The sequence below is a fragment of the Hemiscyllium ocellatum genome, chromosome 7, assembly GCF_020745735.1.
Source record: "Hemiscyllium ocellatum isolate sHemOce1 chromosome 7, sHemOce1.pat.X.cur, whole genome shotgun sequence".
NCBI lineage: Eukaryota > Metazoa > Chordata > Chondrichthyes > Orectolobiformes > Hemiscylliidae > Hemiscyllium > Hemiscyllium ocellatum.
Window position 1 is genome coordinate 46,434,253 of NC_083407.1, and position 13,098 is coordinate 46,447,350.

Below are 13,098 nucleotides of genomic sequence, written 5' to 3' on the forward strand. Positions count from 1 at the left end.
TATAGGACTATTGAAAATGAGGGCTAGAAAGTGGGATTATGTTAGTTGGCTCACTCAGATAGCAGACGTTGAGTCAAATGAACCCTGTCTGTGCCATAAATTTCTAGCTTTTATGATCTAATTCCCATGGTATTGCCTTAATAATTTTTCAAGCATTTATATAAGTCACACCATTTTTCACAAATTCACGATACTTAAAAGCAGTGGATTAACACTACTGGATTATTGATCAGCATAAAAGCAGAAGAAAATCCCAAATGAATAATTTTTTTTCAAAATCTAATTGTTCTAGCCAGGTCTAATTTTCTCTGGCAAGGGCACATATATTGTCTGTTTGTAGTTGCATGGAGAAATGTTGGCAATCCGCTTCAGTCAATGATGACAATTTTATGATGAAGCTGGACATGAATTCCAGGATTTCGTTTTCATGGCAACCAAGGGACAATGTTAGCAGGTAACCTGGGACAGTTTGTCACTCAAAGGGATATGAGAGGTTCCTGTAATATTTCTGATATGCCATGCTGACTTCTGTTTTAATAATGTGTACAAGATAGGAGGAAATATTACAAAAAAAGATACAAATTACTGGAAAAAAAATTAGGTCTGGCAACACATGTGAAGAGAAATCAAAGTTAACGTTTCAGGCCCAGTGATCCTTTTTCAGAACTCATTTTGTGAGTTACTCTGGCAATTTGTTTTGTTTCTCATTTATAGCATTCAGTTGTTTTATTTTGTTCAAAAATACTTTATTTATCTAAAGTGCATGCTGCTAACATTTATAGTAAATAATTAAGTACTGTAGAGATCTGAAGGACAACAATATTGAAATCGATGCTGGGTAATTACAGCAGATGGAGGTAAGTACAGTGGACAGATGAGACTCCACTATGACCATATGAGCTCAAGTTTAAGGGGATCTTCAAGAAGTAATATGGAGTAAAGCCCGAGTGGTACAAGATATAGAAAAGGTCTGCATCCAGACAAAGAATATGGTCCAAGCATTTTTATGTTTCGAATCAAGGAAAACCTTTGTTTCCAAGACATCAAGTTTCATCTTGAGGAAAGTATCCAGTATATTGACAGAATAGGAAGCACTGGAGAACATGAAGGGATTTGAAGATAATCAACTTCAGTCTCTGTGGTGAAAGGAGTAAGGAGAGCGTAGAAAAGGAGTTAATGTATTTCGGACAGAAGCAGATGAGCGACATCTTTCTGCACATGAGGCGTTAGCTGTTGGCTATGCCCTGCACAAACATGGCGGCATAACACCAACAACAACCCGGAAGGGATTGTTGAGAAGCGACGTCATTTCAGATGGTCATTGTGATGTGTTCGGTGTTGCGGGTTGGGGCGGCGAGCAGACGTTCCGCTCGTCAAGTGGTTTCCGGCCCTCGGACGGCTTCCGGGTTAGTCCGGCGGGTTACAATGTGGGAAGGGGTTCTCTGCTCATTGTTATACTGCAGCGTGTAACAGGGGCCGCCGCCATCCAGCGACTCTCCTTCCACTCCCCCCGACCTGCTCCCTCACCCGCCCTGACTGGAAACCCACAGCTCCCGGCTGGGAGCTGCAGCCGCTCGACGATGCAAGGAGGAGACGTGACAGTTCCAGCTTCTACCTCCATGAAAGTGCCTGAAGCTGATGTGAAAGCAGAAGCGCCTGTCCACAAACTCTTGGGAAGAGGAAAGGGCTGGCAGTACAGGTACGTCCAGGTGGTTGGAAAAGCGGGGGAGCCCCGTCAGGGCGCAGGGGCCCTTCACGATCGAAGGTAGTTCAGTGTCATGAGAGGTGAACTCTCCTTTGTATGTGAACCGAACAACATCGCTGTTTCATTCACTGATAGAAACTCACTGTATTGTTTGGAAAGACTATTTTGGGTTATATAGTAACTCCACTTGGTTACAGTTTAAGACAGAGGAATCTACTGGAGGGCCTGAAGTTGAAAAGTACTGACTGGATTGGAGTTGAGGTTGATTAGAGCAGTTTATACATTGGGGGTGGTAAGAGTTCCAGCACAATTAATAGGAAAAATGATCAAACAAGTCACAGCGCTGCATCAATATTTTGCTTTTTTTTCAGTGCTGTTAATAAACTTAGTGTTTAGGGCTAAGTTGGAAAATTGTTTATTTGAAATTGAATTCTGGAATGTGCAGGCTTTGCAAGAAATTTGTGTAATTTTTGTATTTATTATAATTCGGATGTGACAGACAATTATGCGATCTATCCCAGCTAATGGCACTGCCACACAAGTCAATCCCACTATCAAGTCAAGCTTGGTAAATCATGTTTGTTTTATTTTTTCTTGTTTGTTTAGTTAACATGGTGGTTTGTCATATTCACATTCACATGATGTTGATGTTTATAGCAACATAAATTTATGATGCAAAAAATGTTTTTTCTCTCATTCTTTGTGTGCATGTACACATATTTAGAGACATCTTAACTCTGCTACATCATTGGGATAACTAGGTGGGGTTGACAGAAGCCACAGGACAGATTCTAACTACAGATAAACAATTATGAACTGTCAACATTTAACTCCACTAGGTAAAACTATAACTCCTTCTATAAACTGGCGCTGACATAGATGAAGAAAAAACAGAATTTTGAAAGGTCGATGGAAAGACTAGGAAGGTATTTCAAAGGTCACTGATCCCATGGTTCACTGGTGCTTTTGTCTTGTCACGATGAGCTGCTCTTTGATTCTCCTTCAGATACATGCAGAAAGTACAGTGGCTGATTCACACTTACAAAGTTTTTGGCTTTTTGGTTAAGGGTGACAGTTTATGGCAGCTACTAATGGAAAGAAAATTGGGTTTCTTCAGGCTTAAGGTTTTTGTAGCAGAGCAGAAACATTTACAACGCAAATATATAAAATAATATTTTAAATTGTTCCCTGCCATTATTTATTACAGACAATCAAGTCCAGAGAAACTATACCTCTGTATCAATTTTCAACTTGAACTGATTCCTCCTGGTTTTATTTTCTTGAATTTACAATGTTACTTTTCCCCTCAAAGTCTGATGCCATGAGGTTTTTCAACTCCAACAACCTGCAGATTTCTGTCTCAAACTTTATTGCTATGATAAACTTCATAAACTAGAAAAAACACTGCTGCTTCATGACTCGTTCTGTGTGAGCTGAAAAACTGAGTAAATGACAAACTCAAGTTTGCGTCTTAACTTTTGATTCTTCTCAATTGAAACACTGGTGTGTTCTGAACTGAAGTGAAAACAAAACTTAATGTGTTCTCACTGCCTGACCATTAACATACTCATGATTCACAGTGCCTCATAAATGTCCAGTTTTGAGATGCTAGATCTGTTCAAAATCTGACTTATTTAGCACTTTGGTAATGACAGCCAGTATGATGCCAGGTATGGTTGAGAAAGTCTTAAGACTTGTCATGGTCAGTGTAAAGGCAGGACTTCATCTCCAGAAGGACTTCATTATTGTAGCTGTTACTGAGATTGTAATGAACAGATGTATGTGACAAGTAGATTGCTGAAGTAGAGTTTTCTATTCTGGTACCCTCACCTTGCTGCAGAACCAGTCCTTTAGGATTAAGCTTTGTCATTCTTGGTGATGGTATTGAACTCCTCCATCCCCAGAGTATATTTTACACCTTTGCCACTCATTGTAATTCTTTCAAGTGGTGTGCAGAATGAAGAAGTACTGATTCATCAGCCAAGGAGAGGTGCTAGGTGGTGATCAGCAGGAGCTTTCCTTGGCATGACTGTCTCTTCATTCTTTGGGTATAGGTGCGCTGGTCAGGCCAGCATTTATTGCTTACCCTTGCTGTCCTTGAGTAGGTGGTGATGAGCTGCCTTCATGAACCACTGCCATACATTTGGCATGGGCAGATCCACAATGCCATTAAGGAAGGGAGTTTTAAGATTTTGACCAATGGCAATGAAGAAAAGGTGTGGGGAGTGGCTTGGAGGAGAATTTGTACGTGGTGGTGTTCCCATGTGTCTGCTGCCATTAGCCGCCTTGCTGGAAGTGGTCATGGGTTTGGAAGGTGCTATCCAAAGTTATTCGGTGAATTTCTGCAGTGCATCTTATAGACAGTACACACTGCTGCTACAGAGCTTTGGTGGTGCAGGGGGTGATTATTTGAGGATTGAGGTAATTAAGTGGCGGCTTTGTTTTGGATAGTGTTGAGCTTCTTGAGTATGGTTGGAGCTGCATTCATCCAGGCCACTGGGGAGTGTTATTCCATCGTGCTCTTGACTTTTGCTTTCGAGACGGTGGACAGGCTTTAGTGGTCAGGAGGTGAGCTACTCTCTGTAGGATCCTAGCCTTTGATTTGCTCTTGCAACCACTGTGTTTGTGGTGAGTCCATTTCAGAATGTGCTCAATAGTAACTTCTAGAATGTTGATGGTGGAAGATTTAGTGATGGTGTTGCTGTTGAGCATCAAAAGCTGATGGTTGAATACTCTCTTATTGGAGATGGTAATTTCACAGTACGTCATAGGGTCTGGAGTCTTTAATGTTGAGGACTAGAACAATTCATTGCTGACCGAGTACCACTCTATCGCCACCTCTGCTGAATCTGTTCTTCCATTTGGATAGACAATACCCAAGGGACTCCTAATGGGGTTGTCTGAGATGTGATTTGTATATATGATACCTTGAGTGATGACTATACTACCACACTATTGTTTGACTGCACACTTGGACAGCTCTCCCTCCCTCTCCCTCCCTGTTATGGGATAAGCCCACACTTTGCAGGATCAACAAAGCTGAGGTTGCTTTTTCTGGTACCTCGGTCAGTATCAGCTGGTTTGTCCAATTTCATTCCTTTGTTTTGACCATTTTGATGCAACTAAGTGTCTTGCCCACCATTTCAAAGCGCAATTAAGAGAAAAACATTGTTGTAGGGCTTTAGCCATATGTAAGCCAGACCAGGTAAAGATGGCTGTTTCATTAAAGGATTTTATTAAACCAGATGGGCTTTTATGACCATGGTTTTGTGGTCACCATCAGACTTAATTCCAATTTTTCTTTATGAAAATTCCACCTTCTGTTGTGCAGAAATTAGAGTACTACCTGCATACTAAACCAAAATATTAGGGATACTGGAAATCTGAAATAAATACAGCAAATGTTCAGTGTGGCAGCATCTGTGGAGAGAAAGAGAGTTCATATTTTGAGTATAATGACAGCCTTTGACCTAACGAAGAGTCATAACATGTGAAATGTAAACACTATGCTTCTTTTCACAGATTCTGCCAGACCTGCTGAGTTTCTCCAGCATTTTCTGTGTTTATCTCTAGATTATTCGTCCAGCCACTGTCTCCCTAGATGATGAAATATCAAGGCAAATATTTTCCTGTACCAATATTGTGGGGACTCTTGTTATCTCATTCTAAAGAAAAATCCAAATTTGGCTAATAATTAGCTTTATGATGTGTTACCTCAGTTTGCCATTTTATTGTCCTGGCTTGTCTTTGCTGATGCAGCATAGTGCCAGTTGCTTTTATTTCTTTTGAATCTCACCTGTTTCTTTTTCTTCCATTGACTGTTTAAGAAATTTTCTATGGGTTGTGGCAATAAAAGTACCCCTTTCCACAATTAATAGTGTTTGTAATCTGAATTTGAGAAAGGGAATTTGTGAAAAGTTGTCATCTTTGGTGTTCAGTTTCAAATTGAGAACTTAGAAACATCAGAAACTGAGTAATGTTATTTTAAATTAATTTTCATTTCCCATCCATAACCAAAGGGGTTTTCAAAAACATGTTTTCTGTGTTTTGCAATTCATGTTTGAATGCTATTGTATAAGGTGAAAGTAGCTTTTGTTAGATTTTCTGAAGTTTCGCAAATACCAACTTCTGCAAACAGCTAAAAGTTTAGTAAAGCTCGGACAAGCTGGCAACCACCCCCCCCCCCCCCCCCCCCACCGCAGGCGTGTGAGGTTGTGTCAAAGTGAGACCCTGAACAAAGAAAACACATCCTCTCTATCGAGGTTGGTTGGCCATGCTTACAGATACTCTGGCCACTCCCCACAGTCACATACCACTCGACAACCCAGTTACAGTCATAAGTTACCCCAGGTACAATGGCAGGACGAGATCATCCCCTGAGATAATGCAGATACTAATGCCCTGCATTGTGTTGGTGAATCACTGAGTCAGAAAATCGTCTGCATAACAAGTCCCCAGGATTAGATTAGATTAGATTCCCTACAGTGTGGAAACAGGCCCTTCAGCCCAACCAGTCCACACTGACCCTCTGAAGAACAACCCACCCAGACCCATTTCCCCTATAATCACCCCTGACTAAAACACCTAACACTATGGGCAATTTAGCTTGGCCAATTCACCTAACCTGCACTTCTTTGGACTGTGAGGAAACCAGAGCACCCAGAGGAAACCCACGCAGACACGGGGAGAATGTGCAAACTCCACACAGACAGTCGCCCAAGGTTGGAATCGAACCTGGGTCCCTGGCGCTGTGAGCCACCAAGCCACCGTCACTTCAACTGTGTGAATTTGGCGAGTGCATTGGTATGATACATGTTATTTGGACACTCAGGAAGCACATGCAAAGGTAAGATACAGTTACAAACGAAAGCTGCTTAAGGAAACATTGAGCAATAGCAGAGGATTTCAATCCATTGACCTCTGGATTATGGGCCCAGTACGCTCCCGCACATAATTAATACTTTTCACCTTGTTAAACTGACCTTACGTACCAAATGCTTCCAATATTGTTAAATGGCTTGACATAATGAATGCTTTTCCACCTTGTTAATCCATTACTCTTGCCTCTAGCCCCATTGTCAACTGCAAGTTCTTATCTGATCTGAGTCATGCTCAGCTGAACCTTTTGTTTCACAGAACTCAAAATTTAACTGTTTCCCCACCTGCTCATACCCTCAGTCTCTGTATTACATGATTGTCAAGAGAGACATTCCCATTTAATCTTTTAACAAGATGTTTTGTTCATTGAATTCAAGAAGATGTTTGTTTATGACTATGCATTGTGCATGTTAGTGATTTAAACCCTCCCCATTGTATGTTTTATGTTGGACTATGGATTGTTTACTGTAGAATCTCTACAAAGAGGAAAAGGAGAAAAATACCTTTTCAAGTTTTGAATTTAAATGCTTTTGAAGCTGGGCATTAACTAGCTTTCATTCCCCTTTCTTGATACCTGAAGGATTGTGAAGATTCTTCCTACTGACCACAATATTATGATCTATTTGTAATGTATCTATCAATGTTCATGTCTAATAATGCAGAGAGAAGGATGGTGAGTTAAAAATGCAGAATAAAACCCTTGGTTGTGCTGATTGTTAACAAGACCATAATTTAAACTTTAATTTCCAACTGTTAAACTTTTATATGCTGTTTGCAAAGCTTTGGTTTGTTTTTGGAAGATAGATAATGGAAATAATGTTACTTATCAAAAAAACCGCAGTAATAATTTCATTTGAAATTAGAGGTTATATGGGGAATCACCAATATTTTATTCTACCATTTCAAAGGCCAAGTCACTGGTGATTAATTAAGTCTTAAATAGGAATAGAATTTCTACTTTTCATTTATAATAATCATGCAATTTAATCTTAAATGTCTGTTTGAATAAATTTTAACTTATCCATAATGGAATAAATTAATCTTAGATGTCTTTGATTGAATTATGTATTGCCAGCATATAACATCATAGGATCCCTTCAGTGTGGAAGCAGATCAGACCTGCTGAAGAGTTACCCAACCAGTCCCATCCCCCTACCCTATAGCTTGCACATTCGAGGACACTAGAGGCAATTTATTATGGCTAATCCACCTAACCTGCACATCTTTGGACTGTGGGAAGAAACCAGAGCGCACAGAGGAGAACCATGCAGACACAGGAAGAATGTGCAAATTCCGCACAGTCACCAGAGATGGAATCAAGCCTGGTCCATGGTGCCATGAGGCAACTGTGCTAAACACTGAACCATTGTGTAGCTCCAAATGTTAACTCCTCTCTGTGGAGGAATTGAACCCCAGTCTCCTGTGGGACAGGCAGAGATACTAATCAGTAAACTAACAAGGACTGAGTTTCTGATTTCCAGCATCCGCAGTTGAAAATGTTTTGTAAAGTATTGGGAGGTTGGGTAAGAAGTGGCTGCATTAATGTAATGCCTTTCACAACCTGTGTATTTCAAAGTACTTTGCAGCAAATGTAATGCTTTTTTTGAAATTATAGTCCCTTTTCTGAAATAGGGCATTTTTAGGAGAATCTGACTGAGGCGCACATGATAAAATGAAAAGGATTTCTAAAGCTTAGACTTCTCTAATGGCATGCTAAGGAAAACACAAAACAAGAGAATACAAAAAACAGAGCACAGAAGGGAGGAATGTAGGGTCGGACTGAAGGACAAATCCATAATGGGATTTAAATAGAAAGATGAAAATTTTGAATTTGAACTATGGGGGTTCTAGAAGTCATTGCTGTATTGGGAAACCAGTCTTGATGTAGGATAGATAATTAAACTTTGGCTGAGTTAAAGTTTGTGGAAGGTGACTTTGCAAGAATTGCAGTTTTTGAGCCCGGAGAAGAAAAGCCGTGGATGAAAGTTAAAGTAGCAGGTGGGTTGAGGAAGAGTCAAAGCTTTGTTTTAGAGCTGGAAGTAGGGAGAGAGTGCATATTGAAGCTGACATCAAGTCTATGAAGGTTTAGAGGTCAAAAGAATGGAACTTGACAAAGGCAATCTGAATAAGTTTGTACAGTGGAGGAAAGGGATTAGAGAAGGTGTTTTAGTCAAAAGGAGCAGAAGTTGTGTTCCGACAGATCTATGAGTTCTAAATGATGGCAATTTTTTTTTTGTCAGGATGTTGGACTGATGAAAACTTAATCGGAGTTGTGGGAAAGATGGGCATAGATTTTAAAGGTAACAATATCTTGGGAGAGGAATGGCAACTTAAACTGCGTTCCATTCTTTTAAAACAAGAGTAAAACTGAAAATCATCTGTTGCAGTGAGAGAGCCATTGACTGAGGCAAGCTGCCATATTTTTCAGGTTGTTTGAATTATACTAGTTTGACAAGGTCAGTATTTTGGAGCAAAAGGCAAACTCTGATAGTGAAAACTTTTTAATAATATGATTGAATGTTTTAGTAATTGGTGATGCAGCCATGTTAAAAATGGATCAAAATGTAATTGATGTGACATGCTTGGGGGATTTACAAATACATGGAAGAAACTAAAAGTTATGACCATGGTGAAAAGGACTAAAGAGACAAAAGGTAACCAGAAACATTTAGGGAGAGGCTCTTGTTAGTAGGAAATAGAATGAGGATGTACTATTGATTAAGTATTCAGGGGACTTGAAGTTATTTGGGGCAAATTGAAAACAGTTCTGATTTTGTTACTGTTCTGTGTTTTAACGGTGGTTGATTTGCTGATTTTGCAGAGTTTGATAATGCATATTTGAGCGTCTAGGCATAGTTTGTTTTTGTTTTGTTCATGTGCTTATCTTTTACATACCAAACATTATTTCCTTTGTAGAAGTTTCTTAGTGAGCCAGACGTTTACAGAAAACAAGGTAGCGATAAAGAGAAGAGAAAGCTTGTTTTTATATCCCCTCTTTTTTGATCATAAGTTAATATGTTCATACCACACTCATGCACGAGTTATGAAGTCATTGCTGTTTCTGACACTCTGATTCAGAAAATTGTGAATGCAAGTTCCACTGTAAGGATTCAAACGCATAATCAAAGTTGGCATCGAATGCAGTGCTGAAGGAGTGTTGAGCTGTCAGAGCAAGTTACTGCAGGTGCTGAAATCTGTCTGTTAGCTTGCTTTCTCCCAATGGATCTAGCTGACCCACTATGATCTCCAGCATTTTTTTGTTATTGATCTGTCAGAGATGCCTCCCATTTTCAGCTGGAAAACTAAAGTTTAAACTAAAATCGCATTACTTAAAAATAAGCAGTAGGTCATTTAGAATAGAGTTGAGGAGAAACCTCTTCATCCAGAGAGTGGTGGATATATTGAATGCTCTGCCCCAGAAGGCAGTGGAGGCCAAGTCTCTGGATACTTTCACAAAAGAGATGGATAGAGCTCTTAACGGTAATGGAATTGAGGGTTATGGGGATAAGGCAGGAACAGAATGCTGATTGTGGATGATCAGCCATGATCATAATGAATGGTGGTGCTTGCTCGAAGGGCCCATTGCCTATTCCTGCACATATTGTCTAAAGATCCTGTTGTTGTTGTGATTTCCTAACCACCTTGCATCCCCAACCAGCATCCTAGAATCAGATTATCTGACTACCATTGTTTCTGGAACCATGCTCTGTGTTAGTTAATTTGCTGTTGTTGTTCCTTGCAATACAGTTGAGACTTCACTACATTAAGGTTTGTTCTGACTAAGATGGAAGAAATGCACTGTCTTTCTCTAGTTCCACCAATATGGCAAAAGTGAGGAATGCAGATGCGGTGCAGATGAAGAGCTTTTGTCAGAAACGTCAACTTTCCTGTTCCTCGGATGCTGCCTGACCTGCTGTGCTTTTCCAGCACCACTTTGATCTAAACTCTGGTCCTGAATATGGTCAGTTGTGTGCTAGCTTGATATCAGGCTTGAAATGAAAAGGTCCCTCGTCCAGGCTTTAACATAAGTAAAATTATTGATATATTATGGAACAAAGCCAAGATGCAAAACTGGCTGATACTTCTTTTATGGTATGAAACTATAAATGTTTACCCCTCTGAATAATCCAAATATGCGTGCACACCCATATTGGTAAAGGAGGCATTGCATTTTTTTTTCTGCTGCAATTCAGTTTGGGGAACACAAAACACTTCTGGCAAATAGTTTAATTTAATTCTTTAAGACATAAACCAGATAAGTTTTGGGATCTTCAGATGATTGCTTGTGTGACGTTCTAGCACACAAAAGATGGTTCTCACCAAAACACAAGCAAATGTCTGAGACTTTTGTCATGATAGCAAGCTCAGGAAATGTCATGGTGAACTTAGTTTGTGTGTGCAACATCTGAATACAAATTTCAAGCCCTTTAATGAATTTGAATGAGGAATTAGATAGCAAGATGCTACGATTTTTTTGGAGAGGAAATACTTTCAGCAAAATGGCTGCTATCTTTACCAGATTAGATTCCCTACAGTATGGAAACAGGCCATTTGGCCCAACGAATCCACTCCTATCCTCCAAAGAGTAACCCACCCAGATCATTCCCCTACCCTACATTTACCCCTGACTAATGCACCTAACACTATTGGCAATTTAGCATGGCCAATTCACCTGACCTGTTCATCTTTGGACTGTGGGAGGAAATCTAAACACACGGAGGAAACCCACACAGATGTGCGGAGAATGTGTAAACTACACACAGGTAGCCGACCAAAGGTTTAGTCAAAAAAGCAGGTTTATAAAGCATCTTAGAAGAGAAAATTGGATCGGTAGAAAGTTTAGAGCATGGCCATTAGTGGCAGGACAGTTAAAATTGTAGATGCCAGAATTGGATAAACGCAGACATTGAAAGATTAAGAGGCTGGAGGAGGTTCCAGGATAGGGGTGAAGTGATGTCATGCTGCAACTTGAAAGCACTGATGATGTTTGTAAAATAGAGCAAGATCTGGGAAGCAAACAATTGCAAGGTTACGTGAAACAAAGTTTTGAATGAGTACACTTGATCGTAGAATGGAAGGATAGTTACAAGAGTTCTGCAACTCGTGTATGATTCAGCGAAAAGAACTGAGACCACCATAAGGTATAGGAGCATAATTGGGTAATTCGGCCCTTGAGTCTGCTTCGCCTTTCAATTTTGGCTGATATATTTCTCAGCCCCATATTCCTGCCTTCTCCCTGTAACACTTGATCCCTTTACTAATCAAAAAGTTATCTACTTTTGTCTTAAATACACTCAATGACTTGGCCTCCATAACCTTCAGTGGTAATAAGTGCCACGAATCACGGCCCACTGGCTGAAGAAACTGCTGTTATCTCCGTTCTAAAGTATGGTCCCTTCATTCTGAGCTGTGCTCTCGATCCTAATCTCTCCTCCGGGTGGAAACATCTTCTCCACATTCACTCTATCAGGCCTTTCTGTATCCTGTAATTTTCAATAATCCCCCCTTCATCCTTCTAAACTGAAGTGCAGATCCAGAATCCTCAACAACTTCTAGTGTGACAAGTCCTTCATCCCAGGATCATTCTTGTAAACCTCGTCTTGAATCCCTCCGAAGCCACACATCCTTCAGCGCCTAAAATTGTTCACAGTATTCCAAATGTGGACTGGCTAGAACCTTATGTGGCTCAGCTATACATCTCTGCTCCTGTATTCTAGTCCTCTTGAAATGAATGCAAACCCTGTATTTGCCTTAACTAGCTGATAACTGACCTGCACATTCACTTCGACAATTCTGAACTAGGATTCCCAAATTTCTGAAACCTGGCTGCATTTGGAAAATAAGGTAGACAAGCAGGAGGCTGGACGAACACATCAAGCCAGACAGATCAGGTGGTGGAGAATCACCATTTCGGGTGTAACTCTTCTTCAGGATTGGCGGTGGGTGTAAGGGGAGCTGCAGATAAAGGGGGTGCGACATGCAAGGTTGTGAGGTAGCGATTGGTGAATCCAGGTAGAGGGTATGACCTGGTTGGTTGATGGGAGGAATGAGTGGTTGGTCAGAGGAATGGAATGAAAGGGAAGAGAAGGGAGATTATTTCAAGTTGAGTCCTCCGGGCTGTAGGTTGGTGAGGCAGAAGATGAGCTGTTGTTCCTCTAATTTGTGGTCTGATTTGCTGTGGCAATGCAGGAAGCCAAGAATGGTCATATCTGAAGGGCGTGGGAAGGGGAATTAAAATGGGAGGTAACTGGGCTGTCAGGTCAGCCTCTGCGGGCCTGGCTGAGATGCTCGGCGAAACGTGCCCTGAGTTTACGTTTGTTCTCCCCAATGTAGAGAAGACCACATCAGGAGCACTGCATACAGTGGTATGTAAACTAGGTTGGAGGAGAGGCAATTTAACCTCTATCTCATGTGGAAGGACTGCTTGGGGACTTGGATGGAGGAGAGGGAGGTGGTGTGCTGGCAAGTTTTGTGTCTTTTATGGTTGCAGGGGAAAGTACCAGGGCTTTGGGGGG

General features: G+C 40.7%; 1 protein-coding gene across 1 annotated transcript in view; it reads left to right on the forward strand.

Moving 5' to 3' along the window:
• Positions 1-1,395: 1,395 nt before the first annotated feature.
• The window catches only part of osbpl11 (oxysterol binding protein-like 11), an 80,688-nt gene continuing 68,985 nt past the window's right edge, over positions 1,396-13,098 (forward strand). The window contains exon 1 of the mRNA XM_060827157.1: positions 1,396-1,699. Coding sequence (XP_060683140.1) covers positions 1,581-1,699 — 119 coding nt within the window. The 5' untranslated portion in view covers positions 1,396-1,580. The remainder of the gene's footprint in view (positions 1,700-13,098) is intronic.